This window comes from Lontra canadensis, unplaced genomic scaffold (assembly GCF_010015895.1).
Source record: "Lontra canadensis isolate GAN:19392208 unplaced genomic scaffold, GSC_riverotter_1.0 scaffold30, whole genome shotgun sequence".
NCBI classification, from domain to species: domain Eukaryota; kingdom Metazoa; phylum Chordata; class Mammalia; order Carnivora; family Mustelidae; genus Lontra; species Lontra canadensis.
In genome coordinates this window covers 15850395-15864062 of record NW_022631024.1, presented here as the reverse complement: position 1 = coordinate 15864062, position 13668 = coordinate 15850395, and the positions used below count along the sequence as shown (strand labels likewise).

Below are 13668 nucleotides of genomic sequence, written 5' to 3'. Positions count from 1 at the left end.
CCAGGCCCCGCCCCTGACCCCGCCCCCGGCGACGTCCGGCGCGCACCTCGCGGGGACCCGGGCCCTCACGGTACCGCTCTCGGTGACGCCGCCGCGCCCTCTGCCTCTGGTCCCCCTGCCCGCCAGAACTTGGCCCCGCACGACCTTTTTTAAATGTGGTTTTTCCGAGCGCAAGGTGAGTGGTAAAGAAGCCCCGCCTCCCCTGTACGACCATTGGCTCTGAGAATCCGAGTCAGGTCTCTCTCCTGCGTCCCATTGGCCAGTGAGGGCAGTGAGGCCAGAGTTCCCAGCCAACCGGATTCGGCGCAGGCCGCAGGGCGTGCCGGGAATTGTAGTCCCGCGGCGCCCGCCCCTGCACGCGCGCGCTCGATTTCTTGCCCTCTGCTCCCGGCTCCTGAGCTTCGGTCCCGCCCTCCAGGGAGCCGGTGGACTCTCGCCGGCCTCGCGTAGGGGCTGGCCAATGTCTCTCCTGCGCGGGGAGCGACACCGGCGAGGAGCCAAAGCAAAGGGAAAACTGCGGATCGGATTGTCTCGGAACCGGAGTTGGATTACTTCCTTAAGCCTCTTTAGGGAAGAAAATTTGGCTCGTTCCTGGAAACCAAGGTATTGGGTGCCTCATCCTCCTTCCCCAAATTTTCACCTTTTCCTCAAGAAGCGTAAATATTAGAACTAGCGAAAAATAAATGACTGGAAAGAATCCGACATATTGCTATCGAATTCATTGTTTCTCTGGGTTATCCGGAGGCTCACTCATTAAGGAAACAGCGTGTGTAAAGCACCTCTCGCAGGCAAAGCCTGGCGCAGTCATAGATGTCTGCCTAGGAAGAGCCTTTAAGATGAAACGACCGCATTTCACAGATATACATGTATTCGCGTGAGAACGCCCCGTTAGGCGAGAAAATGCAGATTGCTGGGTTAGCAGGCCTAACCAATGATCCAGACAACGGCAAATACACACTTGTGATCTGCAAAAAGCACCCAGGCCCCTTTATTCCCTATTACACAGCTAAAGGTTCAGAGACGTGACTTACTCAAGGTCACTTGCCTAGTTAGCATGTGACCAAATCACCGTTTGAGCCCGGATCGATTTTGCTGCAAAGCCCATGCTTTTCCCACTGCACTGTGCAACTGTTGGCCACGTTGGACAACTGATTTTTCAGAAGTTGCTATTCCGGGAAGACCACAGCCACATTATAGGTGTCGTAACCCAATTACTATATTGTTACATATTTTGGGAATATTTGTGCTGGGTGGGGAAATGGTAGTCATTTTGTAGATAGCAGCTTCGAGAATGGTCATGGGACACACTGAATGTGATGCGCTTGAGAACTTGTTCCCAAATTTAGAACTCAAACTTACAAATTCGGGTGTTAGTTGGTTTAGCTTTGCCCTCTGGTGAAATAACCTGGCCGGCGAACTTAGTCCTGACTTGATATGAATGATACTTCATTCTTCAAGCATCGGACACCCTGGTTCCCTTTACTCACCCATGATCTTGTCCTGATTTTTCTTCTTGGAGATGTTGCTGCCTTTCTATTCATGCTCTAATCATTTCCCGGCCATCATCCATCATTGATAACCAGTCTCAATGCCGGAAATAGAATTTCTGGACCCACATTCTTTCACCATCGGTACAACCCATTCTCTAAAGGGTTGTTTTATACCTCTCTAATGCTTAAGTCTATTCCTGACTCAGAGTCAAGCTCAGTAGGAGCTTAACCAAGTCACTTTCTTTATACCACTTTCTTTGTTTCTTTCATTTCTAAGTGGAGGTCCTATCTGCTAACTATCAAATGAGATCGTTTTGTCTTCTCCAGCTGAGATGATGCTTTAGGGGACAACAGAGAGGCCACCTGGACCTGATCTAAAGGTGTATCCCCAATCTCCACTTTCCATTCACCAACGTCTGATTATAGGTGACTCCCAAGCCTAGATTACAGTATTTTTCTAGAGATGCACTATACCTTTTAACTCCCTGCAGTAGAATGACACTTCTGAGGACTTAAAAAACTAAAATGCAGAGCCCAGCAAATGCCAGTCAGATATCAACGTAGCTAGATGTTGAATAAATCCCTTTAAGTTCACATATTCTCAGTTCTGTCTAATTTTGTCCTCACTTTTATAAAGCAAAGCAATCACAAGTTGCTACTTGGATTCAGTACTAGTGTAAAAATTTCCCCTTACTCCTTTTTGAAACACCCACTGGAATTAACACTAGGCAAGCACGCCCTCTAGTGGGCCACGAAGAGTAGATCATCCCCAAGAGGTGCTTTCAGACCATTCTTGGTATCATCATTCCCACTGGCAGGTAAACTGCCATTCAGGATATACTCAATGAACACAGGCTGGCAGCTTGGGAGACCAGACCAAGCGAGAACAAACTCTCAGAGAGCTCGCAAATGATCCCAGTCAAAACTAAACGAAATCGGGGACTTCCCACCCTCTCCTTCCCTGCTCTTAAGAAGCATACAGCCCGGCATGTGCTCTCAAAAACACGCCAAGTGGGCCAATCTCCGACCGCACCGCAGCCTATGGAATATTCAGCTGTCTAAAATGATAGCTCTCGAGTGATAAGGACTAGAAATATACCAGTAACCAAGAGCCGAGCTGTATTTCAAGTGTCAAATGCAGGGTTCAAAGTCGCAACCACTGAAACTATCCTAGGCTTACACTTCACTGGATGACCCAGAGGGCAGTTTGAGGTCCTCTGTCAGGTTTTATGCCTGCTACACTCCCGAGTATTACACAGGGCACGGGGACAGAAACAGTGATGTTAATACCACATTTATAAATATATAAAAAGTATTCACATACTGTGGAATAAGACAGCACTTCATAGGCTGCCTTTAAAAAAATGTTTTCCCGGGGCGCCTGGGTGGCTCAGTGGGTTAAAGCCTCTGCCTTTAGCTCAGGTCATGGTCTCAGGGTCCTGAGATCGAGCCCCGCATCGGGCTCTCTGCTCAGCGGGGAGCCTGCTTCCTCCTCTCTCTCTGCCTGCCTCTCTGCCTACTTGTGATCTCTGTCAAATAAATAAATAAAATCTTAAAAAAAAAAAAAAAAACACGTTTTCCCAAACCTGAATCAGAGTACCGTTTCTAGTCATTAGGAAAGCCAACGCGTGGGAATTGTAGCATTCCTCAGTGAGAACGTCAACCTCGTTTTTAACCCTGAATTATTCCAAAGTGAATGCAACTACTTCAATCACAGGAGGAAGACAGCTTTTCTTTTCCCACCTGCATTTCTCCTCCTGTTTTCCCATTCCTCAGAGCATTCACTTTATTACCGGTAATTCAGCTTCTAACAAATCACCCCTTAGATGCGGGACAGGTTACAGCGGCCTGACGTATGTATACTCGCACGGACCGCAAAGGCTGCCTGGTGGACTTTATTCTTCCGTGTGACTGTGGGCTTAATGTTATTAACTATACAGACGCCTGGGTGGCTCCGTCGGTTAAGCGCCGGCTCTGGGTTTCAGCTCAGATCACAATCTCAGGGTCAGGAGACGGAGCCCTGTGTTGGCTCTGCCCTGGGCACGGAGCTTGCTGAAGATCCCTGCTCTAGCACAAGCATGCGTGCTTGCTCGCGCGTGTGTGCTCGCTCGCTCTCTCTCTCGAAAAAAGTTACTAACTATATTCTTCAGTGTCCTACTTGCGCCGCAGGAGTGGGAACAGAGGCCAAAACCGTTTGCAGGTCAGGGAGGCTGTGTTTTTTATAGGGACCATTTCATGGGGGCACTGTGCCTTGTGATGGTGATTCACTGATGGTGAATAGAAGAAAAAGATTCTCTGTATTATTCCAGAATGGGAGTCCACTTGGCTGAAACACTGTGTGCCTGTAAAGGCTTGAAGCTTTAAAAAAAAAAAAAAAAAAAAAAAAAGATAGTAATAATTAAAAAAATAAAAAAATCAAGGCCTGCAAGTACCCGTACTGCCCGACTCTGAAGGCAACCCAAGGGGCTGGCAGCACTTCCCCAGGCTCTGCCCTAGATCAGGAGAAAGCCAGTCTTTGGGGCCAGACGTAGCCTGATGTAGGTCAGGTGGTGAGTGTCACAGTTGTCCACGGAGCCACACAGGGACCACAAATCGGATTCTTCACTTTTAAGAACAACTCGGGTCAAGTGCACACCATCCTGTCCTTCAGATGTCTCTCCTCACCCCTCCTGTTCTAAAAGCCTCTGGCGCGTTTCCATAACTACTTCCTCCATTATTTCTGGCTTTAAGAGGTCTTTGATCTAAAGAAGAAAAGAAAAGGGTATCTGTTCAGAAAAGAAACCGACCATAAGCAGACATCCAAACGCAGAAACCAAGCATGGTTATTATAAACCTTCCATATTCCTTTCATTTTTTTCTTTTAAGATTTATTCTTATTTATTTATTTATTTTTAAAGATTTGATTTATTAGGGGGCGCCTGGGTGGCTCAGTCATTAAGCGTCTGCCTTCAGCTCAGGTCATGATCCCAGGGTCCTGGGATTGAGCCCGACATTAGGCTCCATGCTGGGCGGGAAGCCTGCTTCTCCCTCTCTTGCTTTTCCTGCTGGTTCCCTCTCTCGCTGCATCTCTGTCAAATAAATAACTAAAATCTTAAAAAAACAATAAAGATTTTATTTATTTGACAGAGAGAGAGTGAGCGAGCATGTGCACAAGCAAGGGGACCAGCAGGCAGAGAGAGAGAGGGAGAAGCAGGCTCCCCACTGAGCAGGGAGCCCGATGCAGGGCCCGATCTCCATGACCCGAGCCGAAGGCAGATGCTTAACTGACTGACCCACCCAGGTGCCCCTAAGATTCATTTATTTTAAAGAGTGAGAGAGAACACACGAGCAGGGGAAAGGGCAGAGAGAGGGAGGGAGAGAGAATTCCAAGCAGACTGCACTGAGTGCGGAGCCCAACATGGGGCTCGATCCCATGACCCCGAGATCACGACCTGAGCCAAAATCAAGAACTGGCAGCTCAACCGACTGAGCCACGCAGGCGCCCCTCTCTGTTCCTTTACTGGAGGCTAAGTATTGCAAGATAGGATCTGCCAGAAGCAGCTTAATGAACCATCAAGATTCTCTGGTATCTGGCAGACAGGAACAAAGACACGGTTCTTGGGATTCGCTAAAAAGATAAAGCTAAAATTTGGGATGGGAGATGAAGTCCAGAGAGCTGCTGTCCTAACTAAACTAGTCCTCCCAGCACCTCCATCCCCCCGTAACTCCTTGGACTGACACGAGACACCGAGGCTATCCCAAGTATCTTGGGGAAGGCTCTACCGATACTAGATAGGGCCGTCAGCAGATCTGTTTCCACCCCCGCACATGGTGAAGGTACTGGGAGACGCACTTGCGATCCCTCAGGAGACACTGGAGCAGTGGACACTCGTCTTACAGACAGACGAGGAAGAGGGGAGGCACGGCTGGAGCGAGTACCTGGTGTGGAAGGGACGCCTCGTAGCAGTACAAGATGCTGGTGTCATACAGCATCACCCTCTGGGTGACCAGCGAGACGATGCAGTTCCGGAGCCGGGAGATCACCTCTCGGTCGGCGAGGGAGACGGGCTACCCGCGGAGGCAGAGGGAAACACAGTCACAACCAAGGTCAGCGAACAGTCATGGCAAAGCACAGAAATCATTTGTAACTTCGACCTAGGACTCCGGGCCTCCAAAACAATCAACCGCTGACTGCAAGGGAGGTCAGAAAGGACGGTGCTTCGGCTGCCGGGACCCGCAACCTGCCTCCCCTGCCACCAGAGAGCACCCCAGTTCCACGTCATCGCAAGAAGGCAAGACGATGTTCGTGAAGACGCCTCCGTGGAGACTCGAACTCCCTCAGTCTACAGCAATCACACGGTTTAAAACCAGCCGGCTCCTAGGGCGCCTGGGGGCGGATAGGTCGGTTAGGCGTCCGACTTGGGTTTCGGCTCAGTCAACCTCAGGGCTGTGAGATGGAGCCCCGAGCTGGGCTCTGCCTCTCCCGCTCTCTCTCTCCCCCTCCCGCCCCTGCTTGTGTGCACTATCGTATAAATAAATAAAACTTTAAAAAATAAAAAAAGTTTTTAAAATGATAACAGCCAGCTCCACCCGGCCCAGAAGCACAGCGAAGACCGAGCGCCACTCGCCCCAACAGCAGCTACGGTGTTTACTCACCTCCAGGTTGGCAGTGAAGCCCCCCACGTCCTCTTCTTTGTGCTCCGGCGTTGGGTAGATCCAGATGAAGCCGTTGTTCCCCAGAATCACTGAGGCCCCACAGGGCAAGTCATGGAAGTGAGTCTTCTGCCGTTTGACCAGGGAGGGGGAAACCTGGACCAACACCCCCTGGCCGAGCTAAAGAAACACAGCATGAACGAAGTCACTGGAGGGTCACGAGTGAAGGGCGTAAAAAGCAGACCCAACAGAATACCCATCCTTGCTCTGGCGGTCACGGCCACTCCCAGTAACAACTGCAGTCGCCTGCGCGTACACACAGGGTAACTACGCCCAGAGGACACTTGTGGATGCAGAGGTTGTCGACACACCCCAGGAGCAGCTGACTCTCCATACTTCTCTCATCCTCCTGCCATTCTTATCATGACATCCGGAGCTGAGGCTGGTGCGCTGGCAGAGTCAGGCAAGCTGGGCCGAGGGAGGACGTGCGCCTGAGCCTCTTGTGGGCCGGTGCATTCTGTTCCACCTGGATCCCAGCCACCCACCTCGCCCGGGAGATGTACGCTGCTGGGCAAGGGCAGCGGCTGAGGGCTGGGTGCAAATCCATCCTTGGTGGGGGGAGGGCAACGCCAAGTCCCCATCCCGCTGAGGGAGGGTCTGCAGTAGCCCGGCCCCAGAAGGCATGAGCATGGCTGACCAGAGGTGCTCCACAAGGGAACAGGCTTCCGTGCCACTCAGAAAACGAAAAGATTCCCCCAGAGAAAGCCAAAAGACTAGTAAGTCATAATCTGTTGTAGAAAGTATGCTGGCGTGGGGCACTGGGGTGGCTCAGTCGGTTAGTCCCCTGGCTCTTGGTTTTGGCTCAGGTTGTGAGCTTGGGTTTGCGAGATCGAGCCCCATGTGGGTGCCCCACTCAGCAGGGAGTCTGCTTCTCTCCCTCGACCCCTCCCCTTGCTCACGTGTGCTCTCTCTTGCTCAAATAAAGTGAATCTTTAAAAAGAGAAAAAAAGTATGCTATCGTTAAAACGGTAAAAGCCTCAATAATGGAACTTCATATAAGAAAAGCAGTGACAGTTCATTTAAAGGCCCAAGTGGCGAACCAATCTTTCCTAGTAAAGACACCCACTTTATTTGACTGGACATTTGTCTCGAGCCAAGGCCATCGGGTTTCAATATGACCTCCCTTTGCTCCTGGCCCCAGCACAAGGCCGTGGCCCCCCGGAGCGAGCAGGGCCGCAGGGCCACGGGGCACGGGAGCTCTTCTGCCACACCAGTCTCCTCAGTAATAAGAGAACAGGAGCTGTCGTCCGTGACCATGCCACTGAGCCATGACCGTGTGAACCTGCCACTTTGCAGGACGCCAGCCTGTCACGCTTAACTTCCGGGGCTCTTTAGGGCTGAATTCCAGAGAGCATCAGGGATTTCAGAAATGGACTGAGGTCTCAGTCAGTATCCAGGAATAGCAAGAGACCAACTTACTTTGCCATATTTCAGACTCCTCGTGTGCAGCGACACCGCTCCATCTGAGAACACCGCCTGCACCTCCGCCTGGCCAGAATGCTAAAGGAGCAAACCCTCTCATGGCACCTGCTTTCCCTGGGGCCCCGCCCCCACCTCTCCATCCTCTCCTCCCATCCCCAATGGTCCCACCTGCAGCCTTAGACCCAGAGGACATCACCCCGACCTAACCTCTCCCCACTGGTTCCCACTAATCTCTGATGTGAACAACACCTTTTCTACTCCCTGCACAAAAGCTAGCCTGGTTATGAAAATCTGAGTCTATCCTGAAGCACGGGCCACCGTAAAGGATAAACCGGATGAAATGACCGGTTCAGGCCTGGGGGGTTCGGTTGGGTTAAGGAGGGGGAGGAAGGCTGCAGCAGAGCCCGTGACACTTGATTTGGATCCAGATCCCCGCCAGGACTACGTGTCTCCAGGCGGAGGCATGTGATCGAAGCCCCATTTCCCAGCTTTGCATAAAGCACAGAGATGCTGTTATCCAAGGTGCAGGATACACTGATGAGATCCCCTTCCTGCAAGAAACCTCTCATGGCCAGCTCGTCTTCCGCAGATCTTCTTCTCTGAAATACATAAAGCGATGATGTGACTTAAGTCAGATCCTGCAGAAAGATCTCTGGAATCAGCCACAGTATTCCGACACTAGAGTAGGTAAGCGAGAACGCCAAAGCGATCACCACCACTTTCCCTCTTACAGGCCTTCCCACAGCTCCCCCCCTCCCTCCTCTCTCCCTCCTTTCTCTGGACAGTATTCCAACTCCTTATGTGCTACTGAAACCCATCCCAATTGTGCCCAGCCTCCCTTTCTACACTCACTGTCCACGGCCGCCCTCCATGCAGCCACAGAGCCAGACTACCGGCAGCCTGACTCTATCTTTACTCACACATTTCCCGTATCTGGAATGCCCTGTGAAATTCCACCCATTCTTCAGGGATCCATTCTAAAGCCCCTTTCCTACAAGCATCCCCCGGCGAAATCACTCCCTCTTTCTCTACAGTCACACACTTGTTTATTCTCCGACTGCCAGGGACTTAGATCAGTTATCTCACTTCCCCTGCTAATCTGTGCGCTCTTTCAGGAACTCAGTCAGGCCTCCTTTATCTTGCATTCTCCAGAGAACCGAGCACTGAGCCTCTCTGTACAGACCTGCTGAACTGAAGATAAACCAAGGCATTTTACAGAAGGGCCGCCCCTTGGGCCCTGCAGTTGTCTGGGATGACCAAATGCCATTCAACTGACGAAAAGCTAACCTAAACACAACTCTTCAGGGGACACCTTCCCTGTGCAAAACAGATACACCCAAACAAGGAAGATGAGCACCAGGCAACCGAGAGCTTCTCTTCCAACTCTCTTCTGGGGTCACTCCCCACCGCCGTTCCAGATCCTACCACATGCCCACTACCGCTTACGTTGGGAGGCCCGGGCCGAGTGAAAAGCCCACGTGTGCATCTAGGCAGCAAACCTCATGACAGACAAAGGTAAAAAAAAAAAAAGGCAACCTCAGCACCAAGCAGAGTTCTCTAGTGGAGCAGTGGACCCCAGAGCCTTCTCTAGCAAACTCTACGGTACTGGCCTGCAGACCCTCACCAGCTCTCCTCCAGGAAGGTTCATGGATGACAGAAGCAAGACTGAATCCAATCTCGAGTTGGTCTCCACCTTCCACCTCTTCTGTTGGACCTACAGAGAAATTCCACAGTTGGACAGAGACTCCAGGGGCAAGAGCTTACATCGTCAGCAACCCATAATCCCCAATACAACAAGCCAACCGTCTATATCAAAGGGCACATAGGCGCGCCTGGGTGGCTCAGTTGGTTAAGCATCTGCCTTCAGCTCAGGTCATGATCCCAGGGTCCTGGGATAGAGCCCCATGGGGCTCTGTGCTCAGCGGGGAGTCTGCTTCTCCCTCTCCTTCTGCCCCTCCCCCACCCTACTTGTGCGCTCTCTCTCAAATAAAAAAAATAAAATCTTTTAAAAGGGGGGGGGCCCCATAAGAGTCAAATATAATGAATGCCCCACTTGCGTAACTACAGATAGAATGACTATCCCATTCATTCAATCACCAGCTTGCTTCTACTTTGTAAATACCAACTTGATATCGACTTTACCTCTGTGATTCTCCCCACCACAATGTCTCCTACTTCACCATTGTATCTGGAAGATAAAACAGGTCATCCATCAGTGAACAGACCTTATCACAAGACTAAGCACCACTGGAGATTTCAGTTCCACGGGACTAGGCACCCTGCTGCGGTATGGCAAACTCACCTAACTATGCTGTCCGACTTATTTCCAGAAACTGGAAACTTTAAACACTCCTACGTGCATAAAGTCTCCATTAACTATTCTTGGACATTTATTCCAAGTAGTTCGTTAAGCCTGAAATTCCTAGTTTGTTAATTACGTGACACTGTTAAGCACGGGCTATTTCCTGGTGGGCTCTGGAACACAGATGGCTTCTTCATGAGCAAAGGAAGAGGAGGAGGGGACTGAGACAGGACCTCACCCAAGCCAGTCCACTCACGGTCTCGTCCACCCACAGGTGCTCAACTCCAGCCCCAGTGCTAGTCCTTATCCCACTTCTAATGAAGACATGTTCCACGCTGAAGGCTCCAGCCGCGGACCTCTACTCTGTCGGCCGTCACTCACCTCTTGCTGAGCTCATCCAACCTAATGATTTTACAGACCAATGACTATGCCATTCCCCCGAGTTCTAGACTCTGGTCAACTGTTGCCCAGCATCTCTATTTACATGACTAACAGGCAGTTCCAAATGTCACCAACCTAAAGCAAAGCTTTCCAGTAGCCCCTCTCCAGCCCCCATCACAAACTGGTCCTCTCCCAGCTGGCAGGGCTCAGTAAACCGCAACACTATTCCTCCAGCTGCTCAAGCCAGAAGTCCTGGGAGGCCTTGGAGGAACACTAGATTTCTCTCTCACTCCAGGACAAGTCCAGCAGCTGATCCTACTGGCTCTACCTTCGAAATATACAGAAATAAAAGGCATCCAAATTGGGAAACGAAGAAGTAAAAACTATTTCCATTCACAGACAAAGTCCTATATATGGAAAATCCCAAAGAATACAAAATCCAACACCCTTGTGTGAAAAGCAAAACAAAAAAACCAAAAAACTTAGAACACAAAATGTACGCAGAATCAGCCACTACTCCCCACTTCTACTGCTCTTCCAAGCCATTACTTCAGATGATGGAAACAGTCCATTAATGGTCTCCCTAAGGCTAACCCTGTTCCCCTGCAATCTCTCCCAGCAGCCAGAGTGATTTTATTAAGACAGAAGTCAGACCACGTCCCTCTTCTGCTCCACCCCTTCTAGGGATATCCTAGACTACATTAAAGTGGAAGACACAATGCTTATCCAGGCAGGCTGCCCCTACACTCCGCCTTGCTCACTCTGTTCCAGCCCCATCGGCTGCCTTTCCACTAACCTTTATTGAGCCCTTCTAGGCAGCGGGCCCTGTGCTGAGTACTTTACATCCCGTTTCCATGAATTCTAACGAAAATCCTACAAGATGGATCATGCTTTCATACTCATTTTGCAGAGAAGGTAACCAAGGTTTGGAGAGGTCAAGTAATGTGAGGAAACTTCTGTAGCCCACACTTGCCTATAGTCACCTATATACCCCTTCTATTGTCATGTTCAAAACCGCAGACCTACTGGATGATAAAGCTGGTGCGGGTCCGGGGTGCGGTGGAGAATGTTCCTGGACGTATAACATGAATGACACAAGAAAGAATACACACCTTTTGTTCTCACCTGGTTTTCAAAGCTTTCACACAGATCAACTTGTTTACCCTCTCCACGGAGCCAGCCACGGATGCAATGAGCTTCTCTTCCCCCATGTAAGTTCCATGGCCCCTGTTTTGAGAGTAGGATACAAGAGTAACTCTTGAGATGACCTCTCCCTTCAAGAACCCTGTATTCCTGGGGTGCCTGGGTGGCTCAGTCGTTAAGGGTCTGCCTTCAGCTTAGGTCATGATCCCAGGGTCCCGGGGCATCGGGCTCTCTGTTCAGCCGGGAGCCTGCTTCCCCCTCTCCAACTCCCTCTGCTTGTGTTCCCTCTCTCACTGTGTCTCTCTCTGTCAAATAAATAAAGTCTTAAACCAAACAAAACAAAACAAAAAAACCACCATGTATTCCTAACAGGCTCCTCCTGCTTTAAAGTCTGGCTTCTCTCTGTGCCCTGAACACTGTTTAAAAGAGCTACAGAGACATCTGCCCTTGTCTTACTCAAGTCTACTCAAATGTCATGTTCTCCACTGGGCGTACCTTGATTACCCCATTTAAAATAGTCACCCACCTGCTGCCACCACCCCCACCATATTCCCAACCCCATTCCACTTACCCTGCTCAACTTTGCATTTTCCGCACTGAATTTATCAGCAAACATACCAACTTGTTTGTTGTGCTTATTGTTTATTATCTGTCTCTCTCTGGTGATATGCAAACTCCGTGACACACATTTCCCTACTTTGACCACAGTTGTACTCCAGCCACCCATAACACAAATACAGGCTGAATTCATGAAGGACTGACACTTGAGATTCCTTAGGATCCAATAACCTCAAACTAAAAAGTTAAAGAGCAATATTATAAGTGTTGTACCCCCCAACCACCAAAAGACTGAAATACCACTAGTGTTTATCTATGATAGTGATGTAAAGGTGAGTTTTGCTTTTCTTTTTTTTTTTTTTTTAAGAGAAAGAAAGAAGAGGGGGAGAGGCAGAGAGGGAGGGAGAAAATCCCAAGGAGGCTCCAAGCCCAGTGTGAAGCCTGGGGGGTCACCGGTTTGCAGGGGCTGGATCTCAGGACCCTGAGATCACACCTGAGCTAAAAATCAGGAGTCAGACACTTAACAGAGTGAGCCACCCAGGCGCCCCGCTTGTTCTCTTAATTATTTCCTCATTTAATTCTCACTTCCCTACCAAAGAGTTACTGTTATTATCACCATCTTACAGATGAGGAAACTGACCTCGGAGAGGAAATACAACTTATAATATGTGATGGCACAGGACTGAAATCCCAACTCTCTGGCTCAAAAGCCTGCTCTCTTAACCGCACATAGTGTACTGCCTTCAGATTCAAAATGTGGACTTGGGTGCGTGTAGCACAATCTACGGTATATGCCCTGAGCCCAAACAATTACTGATTTCAAAACCGAGCACCTGGCTAAGAGATGTCGCCTAGAGAAGAGGCCGTGTCAGGAATGCCCACTGTCCCCTCATCTGAAAACTAGAAGAGGCCCCTGATCCTAACCCTCCCCAGTTTTGCAGGTCTCCAACGTAGGGGAGGAAGGCTCAGAGATCAGGGCCTCAGGCAGAGAACCCAGGAGTCTTTGACACCGGAGGTTAGGAAAGAAGGATTTCCAAGGACCGAGGCAAACGCAGACGGGGACAAAGTGCACTGAGTGAAAAGCCGGAGGACTCGGAAACAAGGGAGCTCAAATGATCAGCTGTGCCCTGCGTCCGCTGGTACTTAGATGCAAGGGAACAGAGGCCACGTGCAGACAGCCCAGCAGGCGCCCTTTGGGGCCCCGAGTCCCCAAGTCCCCACGTACCGCATGAATCCCGTGTCCGTGGTGATTGTGTCCCCCGGAACCACCAGATGTTTTTTAGTATCGCGGCCCACGCTCTCGCTAAGAGGCTTGCGAGCCACGGGGAGCCTCATCTCCATCGCCATCTTGGCGCCTAAGAAAAGCGCAGGCGCAGTCCGGCAGGGAACCGCGACGTCCGTCTCTGCAGTTCCCAGCCCGTCGCACGGCGGGGCGGGGCGGGGCGGGCCTCAGAGGAGCCGCCAATGGGAGCTCACAGTCTGGCGGCCATGTTAAGTATTGGCAATCATTTCGCTAACACAAAGGGAGTGAGGAAGCCAAGTTGCCATTTTTACTATTGGCAAGGCATCACCTGTGGAATAATGAAATCTCAGGTCGCATGGCGTTTGATTCTTAACCAAAAATCTCTAGTAATCATCATCCCATGTATGGCTTGTCAGAGTTAGAGATCATTGAGAATT

At 50.3% G+C, this 13668-nt stretch overlaps 1 protein-coding gene across 1 annotated transcript; it reads right to left on the bottom strand.

Annotated features, from left to right (window-relative positions):
* Positions 1-3607: 3607 nt before the first annotated feature.
* Positions 3608-13364, bottom strand: EXOSC2 (exosome component 2). Its single transcript, XM_032866096.1, has 9 exons — positions 13214-13364; positions 11413-11514; positions 9747-9792; positions 9229-9318; positions 8138-8203; positions 7602-7670; positions 6126-6302; positions 5409-5537; positions 3608-4231 (listed from the first exon to the last, which is right to left on the bottom strand). Exons 1-9 carry the CDS (start codon positions 13333-13335, stop codon positions 4151-4153), a joined length of 882 nt encoding a protein of 293 aa, XP_032721987.1. The 5' UTR covers positions 13336-13364; the 3' UTR covers positions 3608-4150.
* Between the last annotated feature and the right edge of the window lie 304 nt (positions 13365-13668).